The 18,923-nt window shown below is 41.5% G+C and overlaps 2 protein-coding genes across 2 annotated transcripts; both read left to right on the forward strand.

The window, feature by feature from the left end:
• Window positions 1-2,757: 2,757 nt before the first annotated feature.
• LOC145948651 (uncharacterized) lies at window positions 2,758-3,675 on the forward strand (the record flags this gene model as incomplete). Its single annotated transcript, XM_083058274.1, has 1 exon — window positions 2,758-3,675. A coding segment is annotated over one exon (918 nt), but the record flags the coding sequence as incomplete, so codon positions are not given.
• A 1,866-nt stretch (window positions 3,676-5,541) lies between these two features.
• Window positions 5,542-6,286, forward strand: LOC145948650 (uncharacterized). Its single transcript, XM_083058273.1, has one exon. The coding sequence runs from the start codon at window positions 5,603-5,605 to the stop codon at window positions 6,284-6,286; it is 684 nt and encodes a 227-aa protein (XP_082914399.1). The 5' UTR covers window positions 5,542-5,602.
• Window positions 6,287-18,923: the final 12,637 nt, after the last annotated feature.

Consider the following 18,923-nt stretch of genomic DNA (forward strand, 5'->3'; position numbering starts at 1 on the left):
ACATATAACACACATATTAACGAAAATTTCAGGCACTTTTTTATTTTTACTAAGTTTCTAAACTGATATCTGAAGATTCACTTATATTCCTTTATTCAATTCTAATGGTGAAGTCGTGTTATTTTGTATATACAAATTATCAATAAAAAGAATAACCTGTCTAAATAAATTAATCGTTTGGTTGATAACCATACAAACCTTTTAGGATCTCATTAAAATCTTCTTTACAATTCCATTTACAAAAAAAATAATCACATAATCCCTTTATATCAAAATAATATTATATATATACACACACATATACAGGGTTTATCAGGGTGTCCGGTAATAGTCGCATCAACCGTCGTGTGCAGGTAGAGCTAGTTAAACCGAGTAGAAAAGTCCTCTACCATTTTGCGATATTCTCAATAATAAGAGAGAAATAAATTAAAGAAAATCAGCCATTTCGCGCGATGATAAGCGTGCGGCGAGAAGAGACAGCCCACTCGGGGGTCCAGAGTTAGCGCTACTCGTATGGAGTTACTGTCTTTTGTAAAGCGCTCCTCCCCGCTTCATCGCGCGCTTAGCGACCGTGTAACATTATACTGTTTCTTTTCGCCGCATGCTTAGTAACGACATAAAACTGGGCTGTCTCTTCTCGCCGTCGTCACGCGAATTGGCCGATCTTTATTAATTAATATCTCTCTTATTATTGAGAATATCGCAAAATGGTAAAGGACTTTTCTACTCGGTTTAACTAGCTCTACCTGCACACGACGGTTGATGCGACTATTACCGGACACCCTGTATATATATTGACCAGGTGTAGTAGACTTATTTTCGAGAAGTCAGCGTAGTCAAACGTCAAGTGCGTGATAATACCACGCTGTGGATTAGGATTCCATCCTGAGCTCTCGCATTCTTTTTTGCAAATTTTCATATAAAATAAAATAAATTTTACACATTTATGTTTGTTTTTTAATATGTACGCTTGATAATTTTTTAAATTTAGAACGATATAATTTTCAATATAAACTTGAGAAATAAGTAGGCTATCGAGCCAAACGCGGATATTTGTGCGTCAGATAGCGACAATAATTTTTTTCGCAATAAGTTTTGTGCACGGGGCACGAAAATTTTGCTGGGTCCGTTGTCAAGATTTTAGTTATGAATAAATCTCAATTCAAGATTCCTATATTCCCCTTTGATCCCCTTCGACAGCCTATTTATTTATTAAATTTATAATAACGAGCCTAAAAAATTCTTGATATAATTTTAATTCAATTTACTTTTTATTCAATCTTATATATTTTATACATTTATCCGATAAGGTCAGATCAATGTATAAGATATATAATAAGATTGAATAAAAAGTAAATTGATTGTAAATTATATCAAGAATTTTTTAGGCTCGTTATTATAAATTTAATAAATAAATAGACTGTCGAAGAGGATCAAAGGGGAATATAGGAATCTCGAATTGAGATTTATTCATAAATAAAATCTTGACAACGGACTCAGCAAAATTTTCATGCCCCGTGCATAAAACTTATAGCGAAAAGAATTATTTTCGCTATCTGACGCACAAATATCCGCGTTTGACTCGATAGCCTACTTATTTCTCAAGTTTATATTGAAAATTATATCGTTCTAAATTAAAAAAGTTATCAAGCGTACATATTAAAAAACACAAACATAAATGTGTAAAATTTATTTTATTTTATATGAAAATTTGCAAAAAAGAATGAGTAGGTATACTATGAGAGTTCTAACCCATGGGGCTCTGAGGGGGGTGCGGGGCGCGGGGGGTTCTCCGTGGCGAGGGGTATGACATCACGCGGGGTGGGGGTATCTCGTGGGCGCGGGGGCTGACGTCACGCGGGTGGAGGGGGATGTTTCGACAAAGGAGGGGGAGTTTTCTGAGTGCAATATTTGTAGATGGTATCTTTACGACTTTTTTATGAGGGGTCTTAGACATTTTCCCCAAAAAGGTATAGAACAAGCGCCGATGATTAACAATTTTGTACCCTCGTTAATATAATTTTATTACGGAAGCGCCGATGTCCGGCTGCTCGTCAACGGAGCGTTCTAGAGTTCATTAAAACTATGTTTTTCATTTTATGGACATTTTATCATTAGGAAAGGAATGAAGATTTTAAGCCGACGCTGCGACGAACATGTCTAAACGTGATTTAATAGGCCTCTACCTATTTGCGTTGACGTTCGGCAGCTTGTACCCTCGCGGAAAATCTCCCATAAAAACGAGAGCGAAACATCTTCCTTAATATTTTTTAAGGAAGAATGCAACGTATCGGCGCCAACGTTCGGCAGCTTGTGTCCTTACTCCTCTATCCATAAAACCGATATCTCGGGAAACTATCTTTTGAGATACGCCAAATGTTAGAAAAGAAGATAGAATTAGGTGAAATATATATAAGGAGGATGAGAGCGCGTCAAACCATAGTACGATTTGAAAGCGCATAGATGCAGCGGTGAAAAAAGTTTAGTGGTTACTTTCTTGTATTAGAAGTGTTAGTGGTATAATAGTGAATAAAAGAAATAATGGAAAACATCGAGCAGAACGAACGCGACCTGTTGGAGCGGTCCCGCCAAGTCACCACCTTGGGCGAATATTTTGAATGGGCGCTGCTCTGCGAGGAATTTATCAATTTGCTCGAAGAACGCAGTCGTGTCAAGCGTCCGCGACTCTCGATTGGATATAGACAATCTTTGGTTGCTAGAATCGCGCGACTCGAGGGTGCAAAGACTCGATTGCAGAGACAGTTTATACCCAGTGGTGGTAATTACAGTGGCGATAATAACACGGGAAGACTCGTTTGGCGAGAGATCGATACCGCGTTCGAAAATCGGATATTGACAGGTGCGGTGATTAACGCAGACTATATCGAACCGCGACAATTTTTGGAAGACGCTAGTAGTGTAGTTCTCGAGCAAGTGCAAGATGTTATAAAAATACACAACTGTGCAAAAGTAAATACCGTGTTCAACGGTGAGTTTGTGACAGGTGATATGCGCTCCAACAAAAGCATTAACACGCGAAATTATGAACTCTTTCGCACGTCCGATTTACACGAGTGGTATGAGCGGCATGTCATCGAATCCACATTGGCGTCTCTCGAAGAGTTTCAGGAACGTGATAGCGGATGGGCATTGTCACGAATCCTTGATCTTACGGTCAACGTCAACAAGTGCAATCCTATGCGTGCTGGGTGTTATTTAAACTTGCCGCGAGAAATTGTGACGAAGAGAGCAGTGGTGAACGTGCAGTCTAAAGACAATGCATGTTTCGCATGGTCAGTGGTGGCCGCTCTGCATCCAGTTGCAAAATATAGTGAGAGAACATCGTCATATCCACACTATACGACAGTGTTAAATCTTCAGGACATTGAGTTTCCGATGACGTTAAACCAAATTAAAAAGTTTGAACTGGCAAATAACATCTCAATCAACGTCTACGGCATTGAGAGGAAGAAGGAATTATCTATTCTTCCGATACAGCTCACCGATCGGAAGAGAGAAAAACATGTAAATATGCTGTATGTGGAGGAGGACGACAGCGTTGGGCATTTCGCGTATATAAAAAATCTATCTCGGCTTGTCAGCACGCAACTGAGCAAACACAATGGTCAAAAATATATCTGCGATCGGTATGTATATTTATTGCAAACTATATAATAATTTTAAATAAAATTGTAAATAAAATTGTAATTTTTTTTTTCACAGATGCTTGCACTTCTTTAATTTGAGCGAAAAATTGGAGGCTCACATTGCGGACTGTCGAGAAATGAACGACTGCGCTATCCGATTACCAAGCGATAAAGACAAGTGGCTCGACTTCGACAACTACAACAGAAAGGAGCGATTTCCCTTCGTGGTGTACGCCGACTTGGAGTGTGTGCTGAAGAAGACGCCGGAACATGCGTCATACTCCCAACATCACGAGGTATTTAGCGTTGGGTATTACGTGCAATGTTCGTACGACAACTCGTTATCCGCGTATAATTCTCGCCGTAGTATCGATTGCGTTTCATGGTTCGCCGAAGAACTTAAAAATTTAGCGCATCGTGTAAAGGGTATTTTGTCTGATAATGTCCCCATGACAAAATTAACGCAAGATGAATGGGAAAAATTTCATAGCGCCACGCATTGTCATATATGCGAAAAACCGTTTGGGCCGGATGATACACGCGTACGCGATCATTGTCATCTGACCGGGCGATACAGGGGTTCCGCGCACTCAAACTGTAATCTAAACTACAAAGACTCTTATGTCATTCCTGTAGTTTTCCATAATCTATCCGGCTATGACGCACATTTCATCATAAAAGAAATAGCTACCGCGTATAAAGGACGCGTAGATGTGCTTCCAATAACAAAAGAAAAATACATTTCATTTACGAAGACTGTCAATAGTACCGACGACGACAAAGATTGGAAAACTTTCGTGAAATTACGATTCATCGATTCATACAAATTTCTCAGTGCTAGTCTTGACAAATTGGCATCTTTTTTGAATAAGGATAAGTTAAAAATTTTGCGTTCCAATTTTTCCGCATTATCCACCAACAATTTTGAATTATTAACGCGAAAAGGTGTCTTTCCGTACGAGTACATTGACTGCGTGGACAGGCTGCAGGACACGCGTTTACCACCACGCGAATCGTTTTACAGTTCTTTAACCAGTGACACTGTATCCGAGAACGACTACGCACATGCCGTCAACGTGTGGCAGCAGTTCTCCATTCAAACCTTGGGTGAATACAGCGATCTGTACTTAAAAACTGATGTCTTGTTGTTGGCAGATATATTTGAAAACTTTCGCGACACTTGCATCGCGAGTTACGGACTCGATCCTGCGTATTATTATACTCTTCCTGGGTATACATGGGACGCGATGCTAAAACATACACGCGTAAATTTCGAACTGCTTACCGATATCGATATGGTTATGTTTATTGAACGAGGTATACGCGGTGGTCTAAGTCAATGTTCAGGAAGATACGCCCATGCTAATAACAAGTACATGCAATCGTATGATCCGTCGAAACCATCATCATATTTAATGTATTTAGATGTAAATAATTTGTATGGATGGGCAATGTGTCAACCACTACCTTATGCCGATTTTCGATGGGTCGACGATGTATCTAATTTTGACATCTCGTCAATAGCGCTCGATTCACCTACAGGCTATATCCTCGAAGTAGATTTAGAATATCCGCAACATCTTCACGACATGCACACTGACCTACCGTTTTGCCCGACGCGCGACAAGCCGCCCGGCAAGCGGGAAGATAAGCTTCTCGCAACGCTATATGATAAGAAGCGTTATGTCATACACTACCGCAACCTGCAACAGTGCACGCGTCACGGCCTTCGCGTTACAAAAATACATCGCGTATTACAATTCACTCAATCCGCATGGCTCCGCGATTACATTGAACTAAATACAAAATTTAGAACACATGCGAAAAATGATTTTGAGAAAAATTTGTACAAATTGATGAACAACGCGGTATTTGGCAAAACGATGGAAAACGTTCGAAATCATGTAGATGTAAAATTATTGACAAAGTGGGACGGACGATACGGTGCAGAGGCGATGATTGCTAAACCAAATTTTCACAGTAGAAGCATCTTTTCGGAAAATTTAATTGCCGTAGAATTACGTAAACTCGAAGTAAAATTTAACAAACCAATCTATGTTGGTATGTGTATACTCGACATATCGAAAGTGTGTCTGTACGAATTTCACTACGAGTACATGTCACCGCTCTATCGTGAAAGATGCCGAATAATGTACACTGACACCGACAGTTTAATATACCATATTAAATGCGAAGACGTGTATGAAAATATGAAACACGATATCGCTAGATTCGATACGAGCGATTATCCAATTGACAACGCGTACGGTATAGCGCATGCAAACAAAAAGGTGCCAGGCTTGATGAAAGACGAGAATAACGGTGCAATAATGACCGAATTCGTCGGGCTCAGAGCAAAAATGTACGCTTTGCGAGTGGATGGTAAGAAAGATACAAAAAAGGTTAAAGGTGTCAAAAGTAACGTTGTCGCGAGAACGATAACATTCGACGATTATACGCGGTGCCTGAACGACGAGATTGAAATGACACGTAGTCAGTCATGTATTAGGTCGAAATTGCATGAAGTATACACCATCTGCGAGACAAAAATTGCTCTAAGTCCGTACGACGATAAGCGGTATATCATACCTGATTCGACCGACACATTACCATGGGGACATTATCAGATACCCTTATAAAATATAATGTAATATAATGTATGTGCGATATAATGTTATGTAACATATGTGTATGTATTTCATATATTGGAACGGAAAGGATGTATTAATAAAGATTTTGTATTTCACATATTTCATGTATATTGTAATATTTCAAATACTTTTATTTGTTGTACACATTATATATTTTTTAATTTTTGAGTAATTAATAAATACAATTTGTATGAATTAAATTGCATTGTCCTTATGTATCCAAGAGTTGTGCGAATTGTCAAATCCCAGCCATTTTACGTAAACCTCGTCACCCCTCCTGCGCAGTACTTTCTCCACGAGATATACGTCCGGATAATTCGCGCTATGCAACTCGTGCTCGTAAAACGCTCCAGCGACAGATGTTTTGCGATAGTCCTCGAGTAGATAGGTTACGGGATTAGTACGCTGCACTTTAACAATTTTAAACACTTCGGTTGTCCAATTTGGTGTGTAACCCTTCTCGAAAAGTTTCTTGTACTTGCTAACGCGTACCGGGTCACCTACTTTGAACTTTGCCGGAGCGGCAATCTTTATGTTACTATATACCGTTTTTAAAAGTTTATCAGCGATCGCGGGGGTGACGTCGACGGGTCGCATGCCGATCGTTCGATGCTTGCGCGCGTTGTAATCCGATACGAGTTCCGCCAACGCGTCGATCCACTTGTAAGTTCCGTTCAACGTAAACATCTTCCACATGTCGTTCTTCAGCGTGCGATTGAATCGCTCCACAACCGATGCCTTCAATACCGAATATGTAGAATAGTGATTGATGTTATGTTTCCGTATAAGCCGTTGCACGTCGGCGTTATAAAATTCTTTCCCCATATCGGTTTGCATGTTTCTCGGACATCTCTTGCTATCTCGAATTATCTCGGCGATAGCGTCAGCCGTCTCGCTTCCAGCTTTACTCTTGAGTGGTATGGCCCACGCGTACTTGCTCAACACATCGATGACGGTGAGTATGTAGTGGTAACCTCTGTTGAAACGAGAGTACGGACGCATCTCGACGATGTCAGCTTGCCACAGGTCATCGTATCCCCGCACTATGACGTGTCTTCGGGGAAAATTTTTCCTTGCCGGCGCGTGCAGTTCGTTCACCAACTGCCGTTTCTCCAAACTATGTTGTTTCATCGCTTCGTCGGTTTTTCTCGATCGCCGTTTGCCGCTCGTTTTATGATTCATTTTCGTTTGTCGTTCTTCAATAGCCGTTCCTGACCCGTTCTTGAGCCGTTCGTAGCCGTTCCTGACCCGTTCGTAGCCGTTCCTGACCCGTTCTTGAGCCGTTCCTGACCCGTTCTTGAGCCGTTCCTGACCCGTTCTTGAGCCGTTCCTGACCCGTTCGTAGCCGTTCCTGACCCGTTCTTGAGCCGTTCGTAGCCGTTCCTGACCCGTTCGTAGCCGTTCCTGACCCGTTCGTAGCCGTTCCTGAGTCGTTCTTGTGTTGTTTACTTCCGTTCTTGACCCATTCGAAAATCGTTCTTGATTCGTTCGCTGCCTTGTTCACAGTCGTTTCTAACCCGTTCGTAGCCTTTCCTGACCCGTTCGCAGCCGTTACTGACCCGTTCGCAGCCCTGCTTGAGTTGTTTGTAGCCTTGCATGTAGCCTTTAAAGACTTGTTCGTAGCCTCGTTCGCAGCCCTGCTTGAGTTGTTGGTAGCCTCGTTCGCTGTTGCTAGGCCGTTCATAGCCTCGTTCGCAGCTGTTGCTAGGCCGTTCACTACCACTCATTGTAGTTAGATAGCAGTTCGATAATCCTTCGTAGCTGTTCGATAATTGTTCGTAGCCGTTCGATAACCCTTCGTAAATGTTCGATAACCGTTCGATAGCCGCTCCTAACCCGTTCACTGCTGCTCATTCAGGTTGATAGCCGTTTCTGAGTTAGCGTTAGCCGCGCGTTGAAGTTCGTTTATCACAATCTGTATTGCCCGCACATCCTTCTCGAACGAAGTCAGCTTCTCATCTGATTCTTTCTGTTGATTCATCAATCTTTTAACGCAGGATTCCACATACAGTTTGTTGACGGCATCGGTGTCAGCCTCAGGTTGCGCTACACGACGAATCTTCCGCGACCTTGCGTCATAGTCTGTAGCGACACGACATAGAGCGTTTTCGTGCACGTAACTTTTCACCAATCTATCCCAAGAACCGCTCGTGCCGGTTGCATCATTTCTTGGTTCGAATAATCCAAATTTGTTGATAGGCATTTTTTTTTTTTTCCACCGATGAGTGACGCTGATCGACTGATTAGATTTGTTGAGACACCATTCAATTTATAATAATGCCTGCTTCGCGAAGTTCCTCGATGATCGACAGGATCTCATTGTCGTGAGCGTTGTGGCCAGCTCGGCGCGAAGCGTCCAGCAATCGTACCCGATCCACTAGCTCGTTGGGGTCATCCCAGTGTATATAATCGATCTTATTGTCGGTTAGCGCCATCGCGTGAGGCATGAATACTCCCTTTCCAGATTTTTTCTTTTCAATCGATATCAATGGTGCGATTATATGTTTGTACTTGTATCCCCTGTTGCTTCGTAATTGGCCTTGTGTGTCATAATTGCGTTTATGCGCGTTCGTCGCCAATAATATACTCTTGTATTTACGCATATCATCCTCCGTGTAAATGTCATCATCGGGAATTCTCTTGAAGATCAATTCGTATAATCCTGGTGTACCAATGTACCTCACTTCGTCTATAATTATAGAGTCATATTTGTCAATGTCGAATCGTTTGTTACCGAGACGCATTTCATCCTTGTCGAAATAGACACCGTACACGTGATCGATTTTCCTTTCTTTGTCACCACCGAGGAGAGTGCTCATGTACTCTTGTCCCAGTGGTCCCAAGTGCTTTCGCAACATTTCTTGACCTTCCAGCGTTTGTAATGTGTTTCGAACAAACGATGTTTCAAAAGCAGTGGTATCAACGCAGAGTACTTTTTCGTTTGCGAGTGTTTCGGGTATCATAGGCTGTACGATTCTCGTTGTCGCAAACGGTGTAGAGCTTATCATCGGTTCATCCAGTAAAGCATTCGATGTACGCTGTGTCGATGAGCGATTCGGGTTTGACCGTTTCCTCTTTTTCGGTGTCGCATCATCCTTCTCCTCTTCCTCCTCTTCCTCCTCCTCCTTGTACCGCTTGATGGGTAAGATTTTAATCTTTGCGGTACTTTCCGGCTCGTTTTTCACCGCGATCGAGTTGTCGACAATCTTTTGTAGCGGCTCAATAATAGGTCTAAAATGGGTCTTGACCGCGATATCGTCATCGATCTTACCGGTCTTCAAAGCGCGATGTTTCTTGCGGATTGATTCACTAGTTTTCGCAATCTCCTTCGCTATCTTTTCACGCTCGCGAATATTATCGTTCTCAGCCATGTCGGTAGAGTGTCGAACGCTCGTGTTTCACCTCTCTCGACAGAACATCGGCAACGACTAATTGTTTTGCGGTATCGCGAACACGTTAAATCCGTTTCTGTATCGGCCGTTCGTAAGCGAGCTATCCTTATCTATCACTAGAAATCCATACTTTTGCTGCCAACAAGTACGACATAATTCACTGAAATCCTCGTATGACATGTCAGTATTCACGTGATCATTGTACACATGTTTCAAGTTGGTACCATCCTGTTTAAACAAGATTAGCAGGTTTGCGTTGTCGCGTATAAGATGTTTCGGTATTCTTGCGTATGTCTGACAGAGATAGAAGCAGTCGACGTTCGAGTGGCGTCCCATTGAAAAGTATTCTCTTATCGTATTTTGTTTGTCACACGCCACGTCATCGAAAACGAAAATCGAGTTTGGACATGCTTCGCTCGGTGGAATGACGTCACTGTTATTGGAGAATGTAAAATAGCCGATTTCATCGATCGACGTCAACAAATTCTCCAGATACTGATATTTTGGCTGTTGCAGTGACTTTGAGTACACGTACACGTTTTCAAAGCGGACGCCGTGCGGGCTTTCTATCAAACTAATCAACACGTTAGTTTTACCGCAATTCGAGGGGCCGCAAACGATCGCGCGTATAGTAGTCGGCAGTATCGTACCGTGTCTACGCATCTCCGCGTTGTCCCCCATCGATCGTAATCTGGCGTCGTAATTCGTCACCCGTATCGCGAAAGGTTGTCGCACGAAATTCATGTTCACACTCCTGACTGGATCGAACGTCTGCCTATTTATAGCTGCGCGGAACTGCGAATTGCTCAGTAACGAAAAAATGTTTGTCTTGCTATCAAGCCCTTACGATATTTGTAATTTGAGCGCCGAACAGCTACAATTTGTGTCGAAAACAGTTTTATTGCGAATGTGCGGCAATTACGTTCACTGCGTGTGGGACAAGCTTCCGGAACATATAAAGGCGGATTTGGAGGTTCAAACTTATCGCCGCTGTTTCGAACATTACAATCGACCGTGGCAGCGAACGCACATTGACGGTCCAGCACCGATGATAAAAGATTGCAGCGAATGTCAACGAAAATAGGTAGAGGCCTATTAAATCAGGCGATAAACGCACTTCCGATCGAATTCCATATCCCCGGCTATCAGTTTTGCGGTCCGGGCACGCGACTACAAAAGCGATTAGCCAGGCGATTAGCCAGAGGCGATCGAGGTATCAACCCATTGGACGCGGCGTGCCGTGAACACGATATAGCGTACTCTCGAAGCAACGATCTCATCGAGAGACACGCGGCAGATAGGATACTCGCCAAAGAAGCGCAAACTCGCATCGTTGCGAGAGATTCGACTCTCGGTGAGAGAGCCGCCGCCACAGCTGTCTGGGCAGCGATGAAAGCCAAGACGAAGTTCGGTATGGGCCTGAAGACGACAAAGACGAAGACGAAGAAAAAGATGGCGAAGAAACGAATACTTCCGGTAGCGAAACGTGGGGGTGTATTACCGATTCTACCAATGTTGGGTGCGCTCGGATCTCTGGTCGGTGGAGCGGCTGGTGTAGCGAAGATGGTGAACGACGGAAAAGCTGCACAACGTCAGTTGCAAGAGATGCTACGTCACAATCGCGCCATGGAAGGTCACGGATTGTATCTCGCTCCATACAAACACGGACGAGGAGTTTCAACGAGAAAAAAAGGGGGAAAAAAAAAAAACGTCAAAGAGACGCTAAAAATGCCTCAGGGCGTAACTACCAACATACAATTGCTACAACTGGCAAAACGTATGCACATTCCGTATTTTAGAGGTGTTTTCATGCGTGATTCATTACCAATCGGTGGTATATATCGAAACGAGAGCGGCATCGTAAATTTGGACGCTAAAGGATCGGGTACTCATTGGGTAGCGTATACAAAGAGGGGGGATCGCGCTATATATTTTGACAGTTTCGGCAATCTTCGACCGCCGAATGAATTGGTGCGATATTTAAATGTGACAAAGATACAATACAATTACACACCTGTTCAAACTTACAATCAAAGCATCTGTGGACAATTGTGCTTACAGTTTCTCCGAGCGGTCGATGCATGTGAATTTAAAGACTGACATTGCGCTATTTAACTCAGTATTCGTTAAACAGTTTTGCCGATATGTCTATGACATTCACACTGACCAGGAAGAGTAGTGTTCTCGCGGCAAACTACTTTCCCGCCGTAGATTTGAGCGACGATGAATACGAGCTAGGTCTAGCGGATTTTGAGACTTATCACACGATATCGAACGTTAATTCCTCGAATAATAAATTTTACTTTGGCAAAGATGACGCGGAAATTACGATTCCCGAGGGATCGTACGAGCTGCAAGCGATACATGAGTTTTTGAAACATGCAATTTTACGAAAACGTGCGCGACACGCTGTTCATGATGATGATAAAAAACACGCTGACACCACGCATATTCGGACGAATGACGACGGTGACTTTGAAGATGGAGAATATCCGATAGTGCTCCGCGCTAATTATAATACGATGAGGAGCGAGATCAAATGCGCCTACAGAATGAATTTTAGCAAGCCTAACAACATTGGATCGCTGCTGGGATTCTCGAACCGTATACTGCAGCCGCGAAAATGGTATAAGTCGGACATGCCGATTAATATTATCAACGTGAACATTATCCGCGTAGAATGTAATGTGACCGCGGGCGCGTACAGCAACGGCAAACTCGTTCATACGATACATGAATTTTCACCGAGGGTACCACCAGGATATAAGATATCGGAAACACCGGCGCACATCATTTACCTGCCGATCATCGTGCGGAGCATTACGGATTTAACGTTACGCGTTGTCGACCAGGACAGACGATTGCTCGATTTTCGAGGAGAAGAGATCACCATTAGATTGCACGTACGACGACGACAGCGATAACGTACGTGTGCGGCGTATGAGATGCTCGTGTTGAACGGATCGAAAGATACGAGAGATAACACAATCTTTACGGAGCCAGCGACAACAACGTCGACATTCACTAATATCCAATCATCCGGTTGCAGTAAGAAAAAGAAACTGAACGCATCAAACGTTGCGTTTTTACAATCTTTGGGATTCGCGGTGCGAAACATCTGAACAATGACCGACATCCTCAACATTGGAGACGAGCCAATCTTCGACGATCGCATCGTCAAGATCGAGACTCACACGTACAACCCGTTCGCTAACACAACATTCGGACACAGTGATGAGATAAGAATACCCATACAACAACAGGATCTGTATACGTTGCCGTATGAAAGTTTCCTATACATCGAGGGAGAACTAAAGATAAATAAACCAGCCGAAGGATCTGCTGTGATACTGGGAAATAATTGTGTCGCATTCATGTTCGATGAGATTCGATACGAACTCGATGGCGTGGAGATTGATCGCAATAGAAACGTGGGAATAACAAGTTTGCTCAAAAACTATGTAACGATATCATCCGATAGAAGCATGATTATGAGAAACGCCGGCTGGACTGATCCGACTACTGCGAATGGAAACTTCAATTTTTGCGTACCGCTCTACATGTTATTGGGATTTTGCGAGGATTACAGACGAGTGGTGATGAACGCTCGTCATGAGTTAATCTTAATACGATCGCGCAACGACAACAATTGTCTGATTGGAGATTCGACGCTGGAGCCTGTGGTCAACATATTCAAGATACAATGGCGAATGCCGCATGTGTTGTTGAGCGAGATTAAGAAGCTGTCGATGCTGCGCGCTCTGGAAAGCGGACATTACCTCAGCATGGGTTTTCGCTCGTGGGATCTGTATGAGTATCCGCTATTGCAGCGTACAACCAAGCATTCATGGGCCATTAAGACAGCGACTCAGCTGGAGAAGCCACGATATGTTATCTTCGCTCTGCAGACAGGTCGGAAAAACATCATATCTGAGGATATGAGTCGATTCGACGATTGCAAGATGACCAATGTGAAACTCTATCTGAACTCGGAATGTTATCCGTACGACGATATGAATCTGGATTTCGATAAAAACAGATGGTCGATTCTGTACGATACGTATGCGCGTTTCTGCAAGAACTATTATGGATACGAGTATCTCGAGCCGAGTCTCACCGTCTCAATGTTTCTACGTAACGGTCCGTTCGTGATCATCGATTGTTCTCGACAAAACGAATCGGTCAAGAGCGCAACCGTGGATGTGAGATTGGAATTCGAGTGTAAGGAGAATGTGCCGATGAATGCCACTGCGTACTGTCTCATCATACATGATCGCGTGATCCAGTACAACCCGTTGACCAACGTTGTGCGCAAAATCACCTAAACACACCAACAATTTAGAGAGAGGGGGAAGCATAGCAGAATATAAATCAAAGTGTTATGAGATAGTTGCCATTCTTCTTTTTAACTGATACATCGAAGAGAGAGATCTCGTCATGTCCGTACCAACGTTTGTGGATCTACAGGGGTTTATCCTCAATAAACAATTCATTGTAAAGGAAGCGGCAATCCTGAGAAGAGGATTTATTTTGTCACATTATTTTTTCGCATGTCCTGTACCATGGAGTGTACTCATAAAATCGGAGAGACACCAAGCCTCATGGTTGACTCGAAATCATCATGGATTGCAATGGGAAGATGGAAACGTTCCATACAGCATGGCTCAGCGTTTGATTACAACAGCTATCATTGGTGGACCACATGAAGAAGAAGAAGAATCCATTCTCGTATATGTAAAAGGACTTGAGAAGCGAGAATGGTTAGCCGATATATTGGATGATGCGGGAAACGGTTTCATTATTGAGACCTTGGATGCTGATTACGATGATATCGAGTCTCTAAATAATCTAGATGTTAAAAACACTATGCGATGTGGAAAACATGTTAAGAATTGCGCATTACAAAATGTATTCAAAATATTTAACTGGTGGTCGCAACGTCAGAAAGAATTGCAAGATTTGGAAAAATAAAATATTTAAACATTAATGTGTTTTATCTCTTATTCCCCTTCCCCAATCCTTTCCTCACAAATCGTTTCTAAGAATTCTTTTTATCCGAGTGCCGTTTCCCCTTCTCCTAAATTTCATAGCGCCAATAGTATTCTAGAATCTCCCACCACATTTACCCCACTACTTTTAAAAATAAGCGTCACGTATATTCTTAATTTTATACGATCAGTGTAGCGTTAACCGTTCATACTGGTGGTTCACTTTTAAAATCTGGAAATATGTACTACGCTAAAAGAAGCAGTGGCTCCGGCAGACCTGTGAATAATTACGTCCCGAGTCGTGATGACACTCCATCGTTTGAGAATAAATGTGACGAGTAAGTTTAACTTCTTTCTTTCTATCTTTATATTTTTTTTTTTTTTTTACAAATTGTATTATTTTCAAACTAATTTCATTTTTACAGCATTTCATTGGAGCGTCGTGCGGTTCGTATACTAGGCAGACGATACGCATTGACAGCTACGGAATTTAAATTCCTCGAAATTGGTATCAAAGTGGATCCACCGAGTTACGTGGAAATCGCCATAGGAGATCATCGAGGAAAGGAACTGATACTATCTCTCGAAGCGTGGAAAGGACTCTACGAGCAACGTCACAATATTCAGAATCTGCTTCGAAACGATTTTAAAGATGCCTACAGTTTTATAAGCGTTGGACCGTTAACAGTGCGAGTTCGTACGATTAACGACGCCAAGTTAATAAGTCTTGAATCTTCAAATGTATGCATGATGATGATCGAATCGACGTTACACCGTATGTTCGATCTCGATCCTTGCATTGATGTAACTTTTGACCGATTGGTTAAAATTACCAATACAGTCGATATCAAGTTTACGCAATTTTCAAATATCGCGTCCAATGTAACGAATCCTAAAGAAGTATCAAATGTAATACGCGCTAGCGACGCCTTCAACAAGCATCAGCTCATCGATTGCGAGCTGGCAGCTTTAGTTTTTAGTCCATAATATGTAAGAAAAAAAAAAAAATATTTAAAAGAAGAATAAAGAGTTTTTAAGTCTAAATTATGATGTAATTTCTTTGCATGCATTTCCATTCTCCATCTTTCTCCCACCCGTAACCAATCCCAGCTCTCATACGTAGCTCGTTGCACGGTCTTTGTGGGGGATGACGTCATGCGGGGAAGGGGGAACGTGACGCTAGAGACTGAGAGGCTAGGGATCGCGAGACTAGGGACCGAGAGGCTAGGGACTGCGAGAGAGGTAGCGCTTAGGAGAGAAAGAGAGAGCGCGAGGTGAACGCGAGAGAAAGAGAGGGTGTGAGGCGAACGTGAAGGAGAGAGATGTTGCGGCGAGGAGAGAGAGAGAGAGAGAGAGAGAGATGACGCGAGGTTAGGGACTGCTAGAGATAGCGCTTAGGAGAGAAAGAGAGAGCGCGAGGTGAACGCGAGAGACAGAGATAGCGAGAGGCGCATGCGAGAGATGACGCAGTGAAGGAAAAGAAGAGGAATTTTTAAAATGAATATATTAATTTAATATCAATTATTTTTAATTATGAATAAATGTGTATTATACATTTGTGTGTGTGTGTGTGTGTGTGTGTGTTTAAAAGAATATAAATGGATATAAATGTATATGAATGTATATAAATGTGAATATATAAATGTGAATATAAAATGGATATACGAGTAAAATTTTTAAAAATATATATAAATGAATATAAAGATAAGAATATAAAGATGAAAATATAAAGATGAAAATATAAATGAATATCATAATATATAAAAATTGTCGGTGGTGGAGGTGGCTATGGTAAAGCCGACGATTGTGGATGCGAGGCGGTGAGGCGGCCGAATGCTAGGTGCTGTGAGAAGCGGAGGCGACGGCTGGGCGGGGACTCCTGCATAACAGAAAATTTTTATTAATTATTTTAATAATTTATAATTTATTTTAGAATATATTTAAAAAAAATAAGAAACTGATACTTACAATGCGTACACACCGAGCACATGTTCCGGCTAAATATCATACATAGCGGGGCACGACAAACGCTGCACAATTCTTGTTCTATTATGTTAAACATTCTCGTATAATGTTGTCGTACAACACAAATGTTTGGAAATAGTTCCACATTTCTTATAAAGCAGCTAGTGCACAGTTTAATATTATCCCAAGGTACATAAAACAAATTTAAAACGCACATTTTCAACGATGCATTTATAGTAAGCATCTCAACCGGTGCCACAAATTGTATAGTTGTTTCGGCAAAGTCTTCACAATCATCACTATTATAATCAGAGTCTTCAAGAGGCTCTATCACTTCTTCATCATCAGATTCATTTATCACTTCTTCATCATCAGATTCATTTATCACATTTACAATTCTATTATTAATTTCTTCGACTATCATTACTTCCTCGTCATTATCACTATCCTCAATCATAATAATATCTTCATCCATTTCTTTTACTCTGATCTGTGCTATACGAATGCTAAAGACTTTTTGACGCGGAGACAGACTCTCTCCATAAGTTTCAACCCCCATCCCTCTCAAAATTATCGCAATTCTTCCTTAAAAAGATATTTAGGAAGATGTTTCGCTCTCGTTTATGATCGATTTTCTGCGAGGGTACAAAGCAGCCGAACGTTGGCGCCGATACGTTGCATTCTTCCTTAAAAAATATTAAGAAAAATGTTTCGCTCTCGTTTTTATGGGAGATTTTCCGCGAGGGTACAAAGCTGCCGAACGTCAACGCAAAAAGGTAGAGGCCTATTAAATCACGTTTGACATGTTCGTCGCAGCGTCGGCTTAAAATCTTCATTCCTTTCCTAATGATAAAATGTCCATAAAATGAAAAACATAGTTTTAATGAACTCTAGAACGCTCCGTTGACGAGCAGCCGGACATCGGCGCTTCCGTAATAAAATTATATTAACGAGGGTACAAAATTGTTAATCATCGGCGCTTGTTCTATACCTTTTTGGGGAAAATGTCTAAGACCCCTCATAAAAAAGTCGTAAAGATACCATCTACAAATATTGCACTCAGAAAACTCCCCCTCCTTTGTCGAAACATCCCCCTCCACCCGCGTGACGTCAGCTCCCGCGCCCACGAGATACCCCCACCCCGCGTGATGTCATACCCCTCGCCACGGAGAACCCCCCGCGCCCCGCACCCCCCTCAGAGCCCCATGGGTTAGAACTCTCATAGTATACCTACTAGAATGCGAGAGCTCGGGATGGAACCCTAATCCACAGCGTGGTATTATCACGCACTTGACGTTTGACTACGCTGACTTCTCGAAAATAAGTCTAATACACCTGGTATATATATATATATATATATATATATATATATATATATATATATATATATATATGTTTGTGTTACGTAGTTTAGCTGGACCATTTTTTGATTGAAACGTATTTTAGCGGGACCTTCGGCTCTTAGCTGGACGGTCTTGATAATACTTTTCATGTTCAGTAGTTTATCAGGACAGTCCAGATAAAACCGATACGAATGCATTGTATTTTATCGGAACCATGTATAATTTCGTGTCCCTTTAATATACGGTCCGCGTATTTTAGTAATTTTTTTAATGCAACGTATTTTACCAGGACCATAGCATAAAATTATATTAAGCCTTGCGCACAATAAATAAAATATTAAGAATAAATATTAAATATTAGGAATAAGAAATATTGTGGAGTAAAGAATCGAAAAGAATGATATAAAAATACAAATTCAAATATAAAGGACTAGTAAAAGAGCTATATAAGCTAATAAAAGTCCTTTATACCCGAATTTATATTTTTATATCCGTCTTTTCGATTTTATTATTCTAAAATAATTCTTATTCCTAATATTAAAAATAATTCTTATTCCTAATATTAAAAATAATTCTTATTCCTAATATTTAATATTTATTCCTAATATTGTGCGCAGGGCCTACGCTAATTTTATGCTATGGTTTATGGAAGAAAATTCGGTACTTTCACCCCCGTGGGGTGAGAAAACGAAACGAAAAGCAATACAAACGGGCACAAATAATACTGAATCAACCTGCATTAAAAAAATTACGATATCTCAAAATGAGATGCTGACGATTTTTTTAACTCTTATAACTTGCAATTTTTCGGGTACAAACGAAATCAAAGACGGTACAAACAGGTACAAACAATGCTTAAGGATGTATAGGAGACATTTAAAAATGGAACAAAATTCATCAAAATTATATAAATCGTTTCCGCTTTAATACTAAAGCT

Source organism: Prenolepis imparis, unplaced genomic scaffold, assembly GCF_030444845.1.
Source record: "Prenolepis imparis isolate NDT839.2.m4 unplaced genomic scaffold, iyPreImpa1.0 SCAF_530, whole genome shotgun sequence".
Lineage (NCBI taxonomy): Eukaryota > Metazoa > Arthropoda > Insecta > Hymenoptera > Formicidae > Prenolepis > Prenolepis imparis.

Bases quoted from the DNA above. Each gene is read 5' to 3' on its own strand.
- LOC145948650 (XM_083058273.1), top strand. From the start codon at position 5,603: ATGATTGCTAAACCAAATTTTCACAGTAGAAGCATCTTTTCGGAAAAT.